At 42.5% G+C, this 14751-nt stretch overlaps 1 protein-coding gene across 17 annotated transcripts in view; it reads right to left on the reverse strand.

Annotated features, from left to right (window-relative positions):
- The window catches only part of RUFY3 (RUN and FYVE domain containing 3), a 100511-nt gene that overhangs the window by 34477 nt on the left and 51283 nt on the right, over positions 1–14751 (reverse strand). For all 17 annotated transcript variants that reach the window (XR_016212125.1, XR_016212127.1, XR_011378405.2 and 14 more), the window contains 4 exons: positions 2591–2764; positions 1754–1871; positions 868–969; positions 524–647 (listed from right to left, as the gene is read on the reverse strand). Coding sequence is in view for 13 of the 17 variants with exons in the window: in XM_070048046.2 (XP_069904147.2) it covers positions 524–647; positions 868–969; positions 1754–1871; positions 2591–2764 (518 nt within the window). In the remaining 4 variants the exon portion in view is untranslated. The remainder of the gene's footprint in view (positions 1–523; positions 648–867; positions 970–1753; positions 1872–2590; positions 2765–14751) is intronic.

Raw genomic sequence — 14751 nt, forward strand, 5'->3', positions numbered from 1 at the left:
AAAAAATGAGGAAGTCAGAATTTAAAACTAATTAGTTTAGCTTCAGAGCCTTTACTGGTAACTATCATGCTAAGCAGACTTTTCATAAATGGTGTGTAACTGTGTGTCTAGGTATAAATATATATATATAGTGTATATATATATATATAAGGATACTTCATAATGATTATAGAAATGGATGCTCATTTGTTGTAAAAAATTTTGAAAGCTTTACTTGATTTTTCCTAATGTATATTTTTATATGAATGGATTTCAAAATTGTTTTTGAACTTGCCATTTAATTCCACTTTTCAACAACATTTTGAAGTACCCTCATACATGTTTAATAGGGAACATGGCTAAGGCAAGAATTTGAAAAATTCATAATACATAAATGAGCCAACTTGGAAGGAAACAGGCTACTTTCATTATTCACATCAAAACTGAAGCAAATACTATTTGAGACTCACAGAATTTCTAATTTGGTCAGCATAAAAATCTAATCAATAAAAATTCTGAAGTAATGGGACTTGGACGGACACACCTGAGAGTCTAGATCTTCTCCTTTCATACAGAAGTTGGCATCGATGACATTCAGACCCACCAACAAACCAGCAATTATGGCTCCTTCTTCTTCCATCATGAGGGCATTGGGTTCATAGAATTCACTGTAAGAGAAATCCACAGAATTCTCCATTATAATAAAGCTGCAAAAATTAAATTCTTCATGGTTGAAACATGGTCATCTATGGTAACAATGAAAAAGTTAAAAAAAAAATTCATTAAATACTTTATGTAATAGGTGCATAAATAGATAATGGATGGTCTAGCTTACTTTATGACATTGAACCTACTAAGGAGAGAGAAAGTTGAAGATGGTAGTAATACCTGAGAAGTTCCTTCTTATTGATCAAAGCTTTCATATATTCTGAGAGTTTCTTTTGCATTAATGCCAAACGAAGCCAGGCTCTTCCTCTACCTACTGGTGTCCTACAAAAACACAAACCAAACAAAAACATAACAGAGACAGGGGTCATGGAGGAACAGACTCACTTGCTAAGGGTCTCCCAGTGTAACAAGCACACTGGGTACTCCCCACAACCTCTCCCACCTCATTGCTATCCAAGGAATTTTGTGTGGGCTACTGGGACCCAGGGGTGCATTTGAGATGATAGCTCTCTCAAAGAACTAATGAGTGAATGTGCCTGCAATCTGAAAATGTTCCATTAGATATGTATGAGTAAATCCTAGTAAATTCAGTGCAGATTGTATGTACAAGCAGCCAAACACTATTGTGGACACAGGCAATTTAGGTTTCTATCTGGTTAAAATTAAAGCAATCTCATTTGGGAAGTGATCACCACTCTCCTTCAAGTTCTAAGGCAGGCTGCAGGAGTGAGTTTCTGATGTTCACGTGACAGTTGTTTCAGTCTTTGCTCTCAAACTCCATCAAATACAGTCTTTTTCCTACATTGCCACCTCCCAAGATTGCTATTTCTTGAGACTCATCAACTGATTCTCACAAGTTCTATAAAAAGTAAGATAATGTTTGGTATTCCACCAAGGAAACAACTTCTCTTAGATGAATAATTAACCCTCAAGGGCACATTTTCCTTACTATGCTACATACCAGTTCTCTCATAACAGTGCCTATTCATAACAATGGTATATATTTTGGATTGTTATGAAATAAACTGTGGTGGACATCTTTATCTTCTTAAGGGAACAGTTGATAAAGATGCTCCTAACGAGCAGAATCCAACCCTAGACTTACTTAAGTCCTGGAAGATCTTTAACACTTGCTGTTATCTCTGCAGCTTCTGGAACAAGTTTTTCTACTAATTCCAGAGGTCCCCAGAAGGATTTATTTTGTCCAAGAAAAGTTTTTTTAGCTAAGGAAATAAAAACAAAGCAATATTTTAAATATTCTTTACAACATAAGCACATCCTCAAAACACATACACACATCTACTCAATGTTTTTTTCAGGTAGCCAATCCTAGATTATTAGTTTTAAAATTATGCAAGCTTTAATAATAGATAAGATTTTATGAAAATAAAATCTGCATCCCAACACTCAATGCTTCTTAAGGAAGGCTTTGTGGCCTTAGCCCTAAGAAACAGAATCAAGGTGAACCAGACCAAGTGCTGCTCTCAAAAGCTCATAGTTCAGTGGGAGGAGCAATGAGGAATACATCATGAGGCCTGAGATCTGGAACCCTCTCTGCTCCAACCCACTGTGCAAGTCCGTCTAGGCAAGCCTGTTTCTGCCTGTCAAATGGACTACACTCTTGCACTTGATTACTTATAATAACCCTTACAACAGGAACATAAAAGCATCTTTTCTTCAGCCCAACAAATCCCCAATTTAATAACAACCCTGCCCCCATTGAAACAGCATTCCAATGCATTATTATTATTATTATTAATTCACACCTCTTACTCTTTGGTTCCACAAACAATGCTCTTTTCTTGAGTGTATATTGCTGGGAACCAATATATATGCACCAGTGTGTGTGTATGTGTGCATATATATATATATATATAGAGAGAGAGAGAGAGAGAGACCAGTATATATGCACGCCCATTTGTATTGTGAGGCCACAGCCTACCTTTCAAACCATGTTTCAGACAGTGCTCCATCACCACAAAGAACTGCTGAAGGGGTGCATAGTCAGAATCCAGAGTCCTCCCCAGGTTCAGAGCTGACTCAATCAAGCCCTTGATGCTCAGCTTGGCCATGTTCATCAGGTTCATGCGTTCGTTAGCCATGAGATAATTAGGATCTGCAGCAAAAGGGGGAGGGGGGATGAAGCCTGGTTAATGGAAATGACAACTTTTAAAATTCAATATAATTTTACTGTGTTCCCAATTTCACAGATGTATAAAGGCAGTAGTGGGTAAGAGTGCTGGTGCCAAGTCAGGAAGCAAGGAAGTGGCACCACACTGTTCTATTAGTTGTATTCATCTTTGCCATGTATTGCTGTTTTTTAAAAAAAAAAAAAAGATGCCAGTTTCTCTTAAGATTCTTCTTGATGAAGCAGTAAAAAGTATTTTAATCAAATCAAAAGACCTACATAGTTTTTTTTTCTTTATTTTTTGACAGGCAGAGTTAGTGAGAGAGAGACAGAGAGAGAGAGACAGAGAGAAAGGTCTTCTTTCCGTTGGTTCACCCCCTAATGGCCAATATGGCCGGCGTTGCGCCAATCCGAAGCTAGGAGCCGGGTGCTTCCTCCTGGTCTCCCATGCGGCTGCAGGGCCCAAGCACTTGGGCCATCCTCCACTGCCTTCCCGGGCCACAGCAGAGAGCTGGACTGGAAGAGGAGCAACCGGGACTAGTACCCGGTGCCCCAACTAGGACTAGAACCCGGGGTGCCGGCGCTGCAGGCGGAGGATTAGCCAAGTGAGCCACGGCGCCAGCCCATACAGTCTTTTAATATCCTCCCCTCACCTCTGCCACCAGCCCCACCTGAGCACCCATCACTACAGCAGCACCTGCACTCTGGTCTGCACTGCCACTCTCTTCCATTCTCTACAGTTCCTAAAGTGCTCAAAGAAAAAAAGGAACGTGGCAAAAAAAGATAGAGTGCTTGAACAAACTTTGCTCCAAGTGTTTACTATTTGAATTATTAGTATTTATACTAATTTAGCACTATTATTATTTAAACTAAGCATTAGCTAAGTATAATGCAATACTAGAACTGAATCAACTCCCCGGGATTTAAGACTTGGGATCTGGTGTGTGGCTCTCATCAATCCCACTGATAAATGATTTGATGAAAAGGACTAAAAACCACATTTTATCTGATAGTACTCAGAAAAACCTAAGCACTCACCATCTCATTTATTGGGCTTATCCTGTGCTATACTCTGCGGGCTCCTTCTTACAATTATGAACCCAACTACTTCTTACAACATGTTTTGAAACAGTCACCAATGCCATGATTTTACAGAAAAAGAAAACGAGAGAGACTTAGAGAGTAAAGGGTCAACTGCTCTGCTAATTCACCATGTAACCCTGGGCAGATCACAGCCTAGTCTAGCTGTAGCTGGCCCACTGGCACAGCTGGTAATCAGTGCCAGAGCCACAGCCGAAACCCCACTTGTCTGATCCAAATCCTGGGCTCTTAACAATTATAACCTCTTTACAAATGAATGGATGACTCTGATTAATGTTGATTCCATCCTCCTCCTATTTAATTACTATGTTATTACAACCATTGAAGTATTCTCCCTTCTTTTCCTGTTCCAAAGCAGACCATAACAGTTTAGCAGCTCAAGGCCAAACAGTTCCTAAATAGTATAATTTGGACCTGGATCTGACACAAAAGCTCATGTAGTTTCCACTACACTGTGTATATCTTCCCAAGTATCAAATCTATATTAAAGGGGCTGGCACTGTGGCATAGCAGGTTAAGCTGCTGTCTGCAGAGCTGGCATCCCATATGGGCACTGGTTTGAGTCCCAGATACTCCATTTCCTTTTTTTTTTTTTTTTTTTTTTTTTGACAGGCAGTGTTAGTGAGAGACAGAGACAGAGAGAAAGGTCTTCCTTTTTCCTTTGGTTCACCCCCTAAATGGCTGCTACAGCCGGCGCGCTGCACTGATCTGAAGCCAGGAGCCAGGTGCTTCCTCCTGGTTTCCCATGTGGGTGCAGGGCCCAAGGACCTGGGCCATCCTCCACTGCCCTCCCGGGCCACAGCAGAGAGCTGGACTGGAAGAGGAGCAACCAGGACAGAATCTGGTGCCCCAACCGGGACTAGAACCCGGGGTGCCGGTGCCACAGGCAGAGGATCAGCCTAGTGAGCTGTGGCGCCAGCCACTCCACTTCCAATCCAGCTCCCTGCTAATGCACCTGGGAAAGCAGCAGAGGATAGGCAAATCCTTGGGCCTCTGTACCCATGTGGGAGACTGGGAAGAAGCTCCTGGCTCCTTGGCTTCAGATTGACCCAGCTCTGGCCACTGTGGCTATTTGGGGAGTGAACCAGCAGACGCAAGATCTGTCTCTCTCTCTCTGTAACTCTGCCTTTCAAATAAATAATAATAATAATAATAATAATAAAAATACCTATAAGATGTGTTTTGAAAAATCTTTGTTAAAAAGTAAAAGGCATACAACTCTATGAAATATTTTACTTTTTCTTAGAAAAACTAAAAGTACTAATAAAATTATTAATGAAACTATACTTCCATAATACAGATAAGCCACTTAATACAAAACAGAGATGATTGTATGCCAATTATCCCAAGTAGTTGTCTTCATAAGTGTTTTACTTATATCTATTACCACAGTTAAATGAGAAGAGTCAAATGGGCAAATTCTAAACTAATCTTCTCCATAAGTTTAAGGATTTACAGTTTACATAGATTTTAGTTCCAAATGTACAAATTTTGGTTTATTGTAGTGCTTTCTGAGGCAGTACTTTTAGAGAAGTACTGTATATAAAAGTGAGAGTTGGTACAAATTACCATAAATTCTTTCTTGCAAACAAATATTTCAGGGCCATGTTGCAAATGGGCTGTCTTTGTTCATGGCAGATCAACTTGTTAAGCACAGAGCAAGTTCACAAGAGACAGTGAAATACACGAGAAAACTATGCCCTAAAAGACAACCACAAAAAACAACATCACCAGGTATTAATTTCTACTCATCACTAGCATTTACTTGTAGTTTAGTGTCTCTGACCTCTTATCACCACTGGACAAAAGCAACAGGGCATGGGTGCGGGCATGAATGTTAATGGAGAGCACCTGGACTCCTCATTTAGCACCTCTGAACAGACGGCAACAGACTGTGGTTGCAGTTGGGTAGTTATCTTCCCTAAGAAAACATTCGTTCTGAATCTGTAGGCTGTTAATTTAGGAGCTAAGAATTAGACTAAACACTGCTAGTAGTCAAAGTTTAGAAGCAGATTCCAACCTCTATGTGCAGAGAACTGGATTTGGAGTAGATAGAAAAAATCATGCTTTGAGACATTTTCCTGGATGTGGTGATAGATTTCTATCAACCATCTACAAAGCATAATCTTGCTCTTTGTGTAATCAGTAGCAGCTACATTTAGAACATCTAGCTGGGGTCAGGGATGCAAGTAAGATTACCTGTGCTTATGGTAATTATATTCCTGAACCCCATCACTCCATCACTCCATCTGAACTCCATCACTATGTTCCTATAACCTATTTACATTCACCTATATCAAACACAAACACTCCATCCATTCTTGAGAAAATACCACTCTCAATCTTGGCACTACTGACATTTTGAGCTAGATAGTTCTTTTTATGGGGGGAGGGGGCTGTTCTATGAATGAAGTTTAGCATATGAGGGTTCCAGGTGACGCATTCTGGACCAGGGGCAGATGGTCATAGGGCTGCTTGGCTGCTTGGCTGCAAGGAGGAGGAACTGGAAACTGGAAGGAGGCTGTAGAGAAGACTGAAACGTGCTGCCATGCAAGGGTTGCGGTTCAAGGTTGGAACGCAGCCAGGGAGTGTGTCTGATACACTGCAGGGGTCGTGATTGCTCAGGGACTGAGGTAGGATCTGGCTGGACACAACCAGGAAGGCTTGTCTTCATCAGGCCTAATTTATAGCTGCAGGGTAGGCCTTACCAGAGGCTCCCTTCTGTGTCGCCGCCCCGGTTGCTACTCCTATTCTCTGGCCAGGAGACGGCCTTCGCAAGCCCCACACCGGAGCCAAAGATGAGGCACCATTTTTGACCTTCCCTGTGTCTTCTGTGCCTGCATGAAGCCTGGACCCAAGGTAAACGCTTAGAGAAGCTCATGGAATTGAACTGAATTGGATCACAAGACGGTGTAAATAGAGAATAAGAGCAGGGCAATGAGGAGGAGTGGGATTATCTGGATCCAGCTCAGGGAAGTCTGTATAAGGATGTCATGATGGAGAGTTATGGAAACCTGGTCTCACTGGATTTTTTTTTTTTAATTTTTATTTCACAGGTAGAGTTACAGACAATGAGAGAGACGGAGAGAAAGGTCTTCCTTCCGTTGGTTCACCCCCTAATGGTCAATACGGCCGGCGCTGCGCCAATCCGAAGCCAGGAGCCGGGTGCTTCCTCCTGGTCTCCCATATGGCTGCAGGGACCCAAGCACTTGGGCCATCCTCCGCTGCCCTCCCGGGCCACAGCAGAGAGCTGGACTGGAAGAGGGGCAACCAGGACAGAATCTGGTGCCCCAACCGGGACCAGAACCCGGGGTGCCGGCGCTGCAGGCGGAGGATTAGCCAAGTGAGCCACGACGCCGGCCCTCACTGGATGTTTTGAACAGAGATGATGAGGAGCCAACTGTTAAACAAGAAACTGAGGAAAAAGTGGAACCACAGGATGTAATAGTTACAAGAATCAAAAGTGAAATTGACCAGAACCCCACAGGAAGAGAAACTTTTGAACTGTTGGTAGGTTAGATAAACAGAGAGGGATCTTCTTATGGGAAATACCAAGGGAATCTTTGACCCAGGAACAGAGAATGTTTAGGGGAAACACTAACATTATCTGTAAGACACCAAACTCAGAAGAGAAATGCCACAAATGTGAAGAATGTGGAAAGGGTTTTGTCCGCAAGGCCTATTTCATTCAATATCAATGGCTCCATCCATACTGGTGATGAACCTTTTCAATGCAATGAATGTGGGAAAAGTTAAAAAAAAAAAAAAAAAAAAGTTTAGCATCATCCCAAGTCTGTACCCATTAGATGTCAGCGTCACCCTCCAGTTATGACATACAAAAGTATCTTCAGATATTGCCATTCTCTGTGAAACAAAATCAGGCCCCTTCCCCACTGAGAACGCCTACCTTAAACAAACGAGAGTCAAACAAAAATCAGAGTAACTTGACTACTGAACATAGAACCTAAAAGTAAGAATTTACTGTTGTTAACTAATACAACAGTTAAAGGAGTATTATTTAATGCTTATTATTACACCAAATTAATAAAGGACAAACACCACATGCTCATCTCAACAGAAGCAAATCAAACATTTGACAAAATTCAACACCCTTTAACGGTACAAACACTCAACAAATTAGAAGAGAGGGGAAACTTTATCAACCTAATAAAAGGTAGCTACAGCCAGTGCCGCGGCTCACTAGGCTAATCCTCCGCCTAGCGGCGCTGGCACACCGGGTTCTAGTCCCGGTCGGGGCGCCGGATTCTGTCCCGGTTGCCCCTCTTCCAGGCCAGCTCTCTGCTGTGGCCAGGGAGCGCAGTGGAGGACGGCCCAGGTGCTTGGGCCCTGCACCCCATGGGAGACCAGGAAAAGCACCTGGCTCCTGGCTCCTGCCATCGGATCAGCGCGGTGTGCCGGCCGCAGCGCGCCGGCCGCAGCGCGCCGGCCGCAGCGGCCATTGGAGGGTGAACCAACGGCAAAGGAAGACCTTTCTCTCTGTCTCTCTCTCTCACTGTCCACTCTGCCTGTCAAATAAAAAAAAAAAGGTAGCTACAAAAACTTAAAGCTAACATCTTACTTGATGCTAAAAGACAGAAGGTTTTCAGAAATCAGGAACAAGACAAGGATGTCTACTCTTTTTTAAAAAAAAATTATAGAAGTAAATTGCATTTGCAAATGACATGGCTTTACATATAAAAAGCCCTCAACACACAGATATGACAATGTTTGAGATGGAAATACTAATCACCCTAATTTGCTCATTACACATTGTATCCATGAACCAATTTATCATACTGTACCCCATAAATGTGTACAAATATTAGATGTCAATTAAAAATTTGTAACCCACAAAGATCATGTCTTTAAGTATGCAGTTAAACACTGGTTAGTGTATTCACTAAGCTGTGCATCCATCACCACTATTTAATCCTAGATTTTCATCACTGTAAAAAAGAAACCCTGTAGTCAATTAGCAGTCATCCCTGTTTCTCCTTCCTCCCAGCTTCTGGCAACCATTAATGTATTTTCTTTCTTTTTTTTTTTTTTTTAAACTTTTATTTAATGCATATAAATTTCCAAAGTACGACTTATGGATTACAATGGCTTTCCCCCCATACCGTCCCTCCCACCCACAACCCTCCCCTTTCCCACTCCCTCTCCCCTTCCATTCACATCAAGATTCATTTTCGATTATCTTAATATACAGAAGATCAGCTTAGTATACATTAAGTATGGATTTCAACAGTTTGCTCCCACACAGAAACATAAAGTGAAAAATAATAGATGATTTTTTAAATGATGATGAAATCAGAGCAGACCTACTGTCATGTTTAATCCCAGAGAGGGAAGAGATGTATAATTTGGGACATGCTCAGGCTGACTTGCCCCAAGTGGTGGAGTTGGAAGCATACCAGGGGATTCCAATTCAATCCCATCGAGGTGGCATGTACCAATGCCATCTCACTGTTCCAGGTGATCAGTTTCAGTTCACAGTTGGTCATGGTGAAGGGACTGGGAGTCAAAGGGAGCACATAGACAAGTCTAGTACCTGCTAACATTAATGTATTTTCTGTCTCTGTAGATTTGCCTAAGAATACCCAGGCACAGACCTACACACATATATTAGCTAGTAAATGAGTTCAACAAGGTTACAGGGCACAGGATCATTACACATTGGGGCCGGCGCTGTGGTGCAGTAGGTTAATTCTCTGCCTGCGGCACTGGCATCCCATATGGGCACTTGGTCTAGTCCTGGCTGCTCCTCTTCTGATCAGGCTCTCTGCTATGACCAGGGAAAGCAGTAGAAGAAGACCCAAGTGCTTGGGCCCCTGTACCGCATGGGAGACCCGGAAGAAGTTCCTGTCTCCTGGCTTTGGATAGGTACAGCTTTGACAGCTGTGGCCATTTGGGGAGTGAACCAGTGGATGAATGACCTTCCTCTCTGTAACTCTCTCAAATAAATAAATCTTTTTTTTTTTTTTTTTTAATTTGACAGGTAGAGTTGTAGACAGAGAGAGAGAGGAAGAGAGAAAAGTCTTCCTTCTGTTGGTTCACTCCCTAAATGGCCACCACAGCTGGCACTGCGCCAATCCGAAGCCAGGAGTTTCTTCCTGGTCTCCCGTGCAAGTGCAGGGCCCAAGCACTTGGGCCATCCTCCACTGCCCTCCTGGGCCACAACAGAGAGCTGTACTGGAAGAGGCGCAACCAGGACTAGAACCCAGCGCCCATATAGGATGCCGGTGCCGCAGGCAGAGTTTTAACCAAGTGAGCCACAGCGCCAGCCCCAAATAAATAAAATCTTAAAAAAAGATCACTACATAAATTATACTATGTATTCGTAATAAATAATTCAAAAATGAAATGAAAAAAAAACATCATTTATAGTAGCATCAAAAGAGAATAAAATAAAAATAAATTTAACAAGAGAAATGCAAGACTTGTACACTGAAAACTACAAAACATCTTGACAAAAGAAATAGGCATCCAAAGTTCACAGATTAGGAGACTTAATTTTGCTAAAGTGGCGATATTCCTCAAGTTGATATACAGATTCCGAATAGTTCTTAATAATTTTCCCGCTTTTTGTAGAAATTGACAAATTCATCTTAAAATATATATGGAAATGTGAGACACACAAAACAGCCAAAACAATCCTAAAAAAAAAAAACCACTAAGGTGGGAGGATGCATATTTCTTGATTTCAAAACTTACTACAAGAGGCAGGTGCTGTGGTGCAGTAGGTTAAGCCTCCGTCCACAGCGTTGGAGTCATGGCTGCTCCACTTCCATTGCAGCTTTCTGCTAACAGTCTGGGAAAGCAGTGGAAGATGGCCTAAGTGCTAGGGCCCCTGCACCATCCGGGGAACCTGGAAGCTCCTGGCACCTGGCTCAGCTCTAGCGTTGAGGCCATTTGGAGATTGAACCAGTGGATGGAAGACCTTACTCTCTGTCTCTCCCTCTCTCTTTGTTACTCTGCCTTTCAAATAAATCTTAAAAAACAACAACAACTTACTATAAGCCAACAGTAGTCGAGACTGTGTGGTACTTTCACTAGGAGAGAATATAGATTAACAGAATAAAGTTGAGAGTCCAGAAATAATCTCATACACCTATGGTCAAAAGATTTTTGATGGGGCCGGCACTGTGGCGCACTGGGTTAAAAGCCCTGGCCTGAGGCGCCGGCATCCCATCTGGGCGCCGGTTCCAGTCCTGGCTGCTCCTCTTCCAATTCAGCTCTCTGCTATGGCCTGGGATAGCAGTGGAGGATGGCCCAAGTCCTTGGGCCTCTGCGCCCATGTGGGAGACCCAGAGGAACCTCCTGGCTCTTGGCTTTGGATCGGCACAGCTTCGGCCGTTGTGGCCATCTGGGGAGTGAACCAGCAGATGGAAGACCACTCTCTCTGTCACTCTGTCTTTCAAATAAATAAAATAAATCTTTAAAAAAATTTTTTTTGATAAAAGCATCAAGACTACTTGGAAGAAAGAGTTTTTGTTTAAAAAAAAATGGTGCTAGGACAATTAGTTATCCACATGGAAAAAAAAAAAGCCATGAAAACAGCACAAAATGAAACAGAGGCAAAAGTATAAAAGGTAACACTCAGGGATATAAAAGGTGCAGCAGCTTTATAAAAACAATCTTTCATTTCTCCAAAAAGTTAAACATGAGAGTTACCATCTGACCTTGCAAATCTGCTCTTAGGTATATCAGTAATGTGAAAACATATATCCACACTAAAACATCTACGTTACAGTTCATAGTAGCATTATTCAAAAATGAGCCCCAAAGGGGAAATAAGCAAATATCTAACAACTGATCATTGGACAGAAAAAATGTGGTATGTCCACACAACAGACTACTACTCAGCCATTAAAAGGAATGATATTCTAATACATGCTACAAGATGGATGGATTTTTCAAAGCATTATGTTAAGCCAAAGAACACACAAAGGTCACATATTTTATGATTTCATTTATATGAAATATTGAAAATAGGCAAATACACAGTGATGGAAAATACACTAGTGACTGCCAGGTGCTGGGGAGAATAGGGAGCAACTGCTAACTGGGTGTAGGGTTTCTTTTTGGTGATGAAAATCTAGAATTAGACAGTGGTGATGGATGTATAGCAGAAAAAAAAGACACCAGTGTTAACTTTGTTAGATGTAATCGGATGTTTACAGATGATCAGACCTAGGATATGAAGTTTGCCTTAAAATGCTCCATAAATAAAACTGTGGGGGTAATAGGTAAGATTGACAAATATTGCTAATTACTGAAGCTGAACAATGAAGATGTTAAGAGTTAAGTATGCTGTTCTTTCTATTCTAGGTGCTTAAAAGTAGAGAAGTTCTGCTTTATTTGCTTTAGGTCACATGCTATCTCCTAGCCTCCAGGAAGAATAAAAGTGCTCTTTCTTTCTACCTCTGAACATGACAGACACAAAAAGCCTTTTTGATTATCTTTAGCACTGAAATGAGTGAGCTTATTTGGAGATTTAACTTTCCCAAAGCATTCTTTATACCTTCTTATTCATTCTTGGTTAGGTATGCATTTCTCTAACCATTAATAGGTCATCTTTTATAATTCAAGCTTGCACCAGAGTTCCCTAACAAACCACTCATTTTTGGGGGGGCAGGGAGCTCTCATATCACAACATAATCAATTTTCATTTTGGAAATTTCCAAAGCTTCTCCAGGTATTCTTATCTAAACAATTCCAAGCCACAGAAGAACACCTAGGTTTCTGGAAATGTTCAGAAACTGGAACAATGGTCAGTCATCTTTGTTTTGATACAACATAGAAAATTTAGGTAATGCATACAATTTGAGAGTTTCTTGTTTATTCAATTTACTCCATGGATGTTAAAGGGCAACATGATGACTAGATTTGTGATCTAGAAGGGTTAGCTCTGTCTCACAATCTCTGAAGGATGATGGGGGAATTCCTCATCCTTTTACATGGGGGGAATAATACTTCTTGGACCTGCAGTGCTCCTGTGTGACTGAGTTGTATGAAGAATGAAAGCTCTTGCCCATTCAAACCTGGGTCATTTCTCTGGTTGTTTATATTATAGCTGATAATCATGAAGATAGGGCTTTCCTACTGGGTCCTATCAAAGCAATGGATTCCAGCCGGCGCCGTGGCTCAATAGGCTAATCCTCCACCTTGCGGCGCCGGCACACCGGGTTCTAGTCCCGGTTGGGGCGCCGGATTCTGTCCCGGTTGCCCCTCTTCCAGGCCAGCTCTCTGCTATGGCCAGGGAGTGCAGTGGAGGATGGCCCAGGTGCTTGGGCCCTGCACCCCATGGGAGACCAGGAAAAGCACCTGGCTCCTGGCTCCTGCCAGGATCAGCGCGGTGCGCCGGCTGCAGCGGCGGCCATTGGAGGGTGAACCAGCGGCAAAAGGAAGACCTTTCTCTCTCTGTCTCTCTCACTGTCCACTCTGCCTGTCAAAAAAAAAAAAAAAAAAAAAAGCAATGGATTCCCCAAACTCCATGATCCTCACATGCACAACAGGTGGCTAAGCCCGTGTCACCCTTTGGGACACAAGAGAAACTGGTACAAATCTGTTGATACTCAGGCTGCTTACAGTGTTACAAGTAATGAGGTCCTTTCTCTCCGACCTGGGAATCTTGTGTCTGTGCCAACACCCAAAAAACAGTAACAGGATAACTTATTAGCTTGTAAGGAGAGTGTCCCTTAGACCTGATAGAAAAACAAAAACAGCAACGCTTCTATCTTTAATTTAATTCTCTGGAATACTGTGCTCCAGCATGTTTGTGCTCCAAAATGAGAGAACACAAAAAGTAACACAGACAAAAGCATGATAAATCCCCATATCCTACAGGAATTGAGGCAGATCCATATGTTGAAAAATTAAGAAAACACACAGGGAAGTATTCCAAATGGTGGGAATTCTTGTGGTGAAGTGAGGTGGAGAAAATAAGAATTGAATGGGAGTATTTACTAGGGAGAGCTGAAAAACCTAGTAGGGTATTCTCAGACTTGACATATGCATCCTAATGAAGGGGCAATGGGAAAGGCTAGGTTCTGAGCAAAGGATCAGTATGATGACAATTCAGTTTGTTTAAAAAATGAATCTGGGAAAAGAATATAAAAACTGTTAACCATGAAGAATTGTAGTACTTCAAGTTTAGGCAGTCACTGAGGACAGAAGAGTTGAATTGAAAAGCAACTGTTAAGGAAATTGAGGTGTTACGAATGAGCAAAGTCGGGGCCGGCGCCGAGGCTCACTAGGCTAATAATCCTCTGCCTGCGGCGCTGGCATCCCATATGGGCACGGGGTTCTAGTCCTGGTTGCTCCTCTTCCAGTCCAGCTCTCTGCTGTGGCCCGGGAGGGCAGGGATGGCCCAAGTGCTTGGGCCCCTGCACCCGCATGGGAGACTGGAAGGAAGCACCTGGCTCCTGGCTTCGGATCGGCGCAGCGCCAGCCGTAGTGGCCATTAAGGGAGTGAACCAACAGAAGGAAGACCTTTCTCTCTGTCTGTCTCTCACTGTTTACGGCTCTACCTGTCAAAAAAAAAAAAAAAGATTTATTTTATTTTATTTAAGATTTATTTATTTATTTGAAAGGCAGAGTTACAGAGAGGTAGAGAGAGAGAGAGAGAGAGTGAGAGAGAGAAAGACTTTCATCTGCTGATTCACTCCCCAGATGGCTGCAATGGCTGGAGCTGGGCTGATCGGAAGCCAGGAGCCAGGAGTTTCTTCCGAGTCTCCCATGTGGTTGCAGAGGCCCAAGCACTTGGGCCATCCTCCACTGCTTTCCTAGTGCAAAGCCGAGAGCTGGATTGGAAGTGCAGCAGCCGGGACTCAACCTGGCACCAATTTGGGACATGGCCCTGCAAAGGGCAG

This window comes from Oryctolagus cuniculus, chromosome 8 (assembly GCF_051225735.1).
Source record: "Oryctolagus cuniculus isolate XC-2025 breed Fujian yellow rabbit chromosome 8, ASM5122573v1, whole genome shotgun sequence".
Classification (NCBI taxonomy): Eukaryota; Metazoa; Chordata; class Mammalia; order Lagomorpha; family Leporidae; genus Oryctolagus; species Oryctolagus cuniculus.